The sequence below is a fragment of the Galeopterus variegatus genome, unplaced genomic scaffold, assembly GCF_000696425.1.
Source record: "Galeopterus variegatus unplaced genomic scaffold, G_variegatus-3.0.2 Scaffold36467, whole genome shotgun sequence".
Lineage (NCBI taxonomy): Eukaryota > Metazoa > Chordata > Mammalia > Dermoptera > Cynocephalidae > Galeopterus > Galeopterus variegatus.
The window spans coordinates 1-2,476 of NW_007762578.1; the positions used below are offsets into that span (position 1 = coordinate 1).

The 2,476-nt window shown below is 34.7% G+C and overlaps 1 protein-coding gene across 1 annotated transcript; it reads right to left on the reverse strand.

Annotated features, from left to right (window-relative positions):
- Positions 1-486: 486 nt before the first annotated feature.
- Positions 487-1,865, reverse strand: LOC103584034 (ankyrin repeat domain-containing protein 37-like; the record flags this gene model as incomplete). The annotated part of the gene is made up of 3 exons (XM_008565173.1): positions 487-715; positions 978-1,181; positions 1,727-1,865. Coding segments are annotated over 3 exons (344 nt in total), but the record flags the coding sequence as incomplete, so codon positions are not given.
- Positions 1,866-2,476: the final 611 nt, after the last annotated feature.

Below are 2,476 nucleotides of genomic sequence, written 5' to 3' on the forward strand. Positions count from 1 at the left end.
GTCAGTTACTATAATGAAGTTTTTCTTTTTTGATGATTTCTATGATTAAATACTACAGAATCAAGTTTTAAAATCTGCCTTAAATGGACCCAAATACGTTACTTTTCTATGCTTAATAGGAATTAAAATCCTTGAATTAGACTGGTAGTAAGAGTGTTATTCCAAGGTACTGCTGACAGAGCCTCACATTAACAATGTTGACATGTAGTCTTATAAGGTTATAAAAGGTTTTTCTTTCCCTTCTCCCAAATCCAGGGCTGGTGTGGATGGAAGGGCCCAGACTTTTGGAACAAGGATGCTTACTATAACTTATGTCTTCCTCAGCGACCAAATATTATTTAAAATGTCTTGGACTCAAAGACTGTAGTAAAGTGGTATTATAAATGTTAATAAAGAATAAGTTTAACTCCAAATTAAATCCTGGGTATAGTTTGATGGTTTAAACTATTGATTTTTTTTCAAAGGTTGTAAATACTGCACAGAGGATTTACTCTTTAAACAATCCTTTAATAACTTAAAAGAGAAAGCATGCATGCACAACCAAAATATTATAGGCATGTAAATACATGTATTCTTAAGTGTTATCTTCATGTGGAAGAAAGTTTTCCTCCTTCTTAGAAGGAGTTTAGACACATACGGTAAGCCAAAAGCCAGAGCTTGTAGATCTGCATGAAATGAAGGCCTTCTTCACACCTCTTCATAACCAACGTGACATCTGTTTTTAAAAAACATGTTAACATTAAAAACTTTTTTAAAAAGGTTTTCTCCCCAAACTTCTACCCTGCATGAAAATTTTTGGTCTCTGGAATCTAGTAGTACTAACTATAGGCAGTATAAAATGTTAATGAGGATGAAATGATAGTATAAGATATGATAGAAATGATAGAAATAAGAGTATCAATATTTAAATAGAACAATAAGTTCTACGCTAAACAAAAGATCCATGAGGAAAGAAGAAAAAGCTATGAGTTACTTACCAACGCTTCCTTTTCCCATTTGTGTTTTCTACACTTCCAAAACTTCGTTTCTGTCTGAGCACTGGAACACAATGATCCCTATCAGACAGTTCCCTTGATTTTACTGTCTGCATCCATTTAATTGTTGTAAGAAACTTGGCACATTCCGGAAATCCACATGACCAAGCAAGATCTTCAGCTGTTTGCCCATTCTTATTACATAAGCTGAAATTATGACAAAAATTGAGTTAAATAAAAATTGATAATTGTTTAGTTTTTTCGGTTTTTTTTTAACAAAGAAATTTGGGGTTCATATAAATGCTGGTTGCAGAATAGAAGAGGTAAAGGATGAACAGGAAAATTTTGTTTTGCTCACTGTCATATCTTCAGTGGCTAGTGGAGTCCAGCATAGAGTAGGCATTCCGTTTTGGAATAAATGCAACAGTATCTGGTGTTCAGTACACTGAATGAATACCCAAAGGTAGTCAATGAGAACTTCTACAGAATGGGTTTTCTTAAACCAAAACTGAAGTGGAATAGTTTCATACTGAACAGAATAGCACCTCTGAATGCTCAGGATCCATTTTTTACTTACTCAAATTTGACTATTATTAGATATTACTAATAACCTAAGTTAACATTTAAATGATAACACTAAATTATCAATCAGAAAAGCATTATTTTTAAAAGCACATGTAAATAAGCTTCAGGAGTCTGATTAGTTTAATCCAAGATAATACGAATTTGAAGCTGCTGATTTTATTACTCACTCAATTTGGGCATCACTGGCTACAAGCAGGCTAAGGCATTCCAGGCTTCCAACTTTTGCTGCCTTGTGTAGTGGAGCTTCTCCCAAAACATCCTTAAGGATAAGACGGCATATTTTAGTGCCTCTTTCGAAAACACTTCCTTGTGGAAGTTGGTGAGTGAAGTCTCATATTAGCTATTTGAGAAAACTAGTTAGAAGTGCATTGTACTATACCAAATTTTTTAATTCAGGCTTTTAATTTTTTATAAAGGTCCTGTAGTGTACTATTTAATACAAAGTTTTCATTAATAAAAACTTGTAGCCACATCCACACACATAAAACAAGTAAAAGCAAAATAGAGTTCTACAGAAGTAAAAAAAGTTTACATTCTGAAGTCCACCATACTTTAACATTCAATGAAAGGTGCAAACTGTAATGGTTGTGAGCATATCTCACAAGTATTTCAATTGCTATACTAAGACTTTTGGTAATGCAGCAATTACTTCTGAAACAAACTAGTCCTACCCTGTCCAATGTGATAGCTAATAGCCACTTATAGCTAAACAGCAGTTGAAATGTGGCTATTCGGAATTGAGATATGCTGGAAAGAAAAAATACACACCGGACTGTGAAGACGTAGTACGGAACGAAAATGTAAAACATCTCATCAATAATTGTTTCATACTGGGCCGGCCCGTGGCTCACTCGGGAGAGTGCGGTGCGGATAACACCAAGGCCCCGGGTTCGGATCCCATATAGGGATGGCCGGTT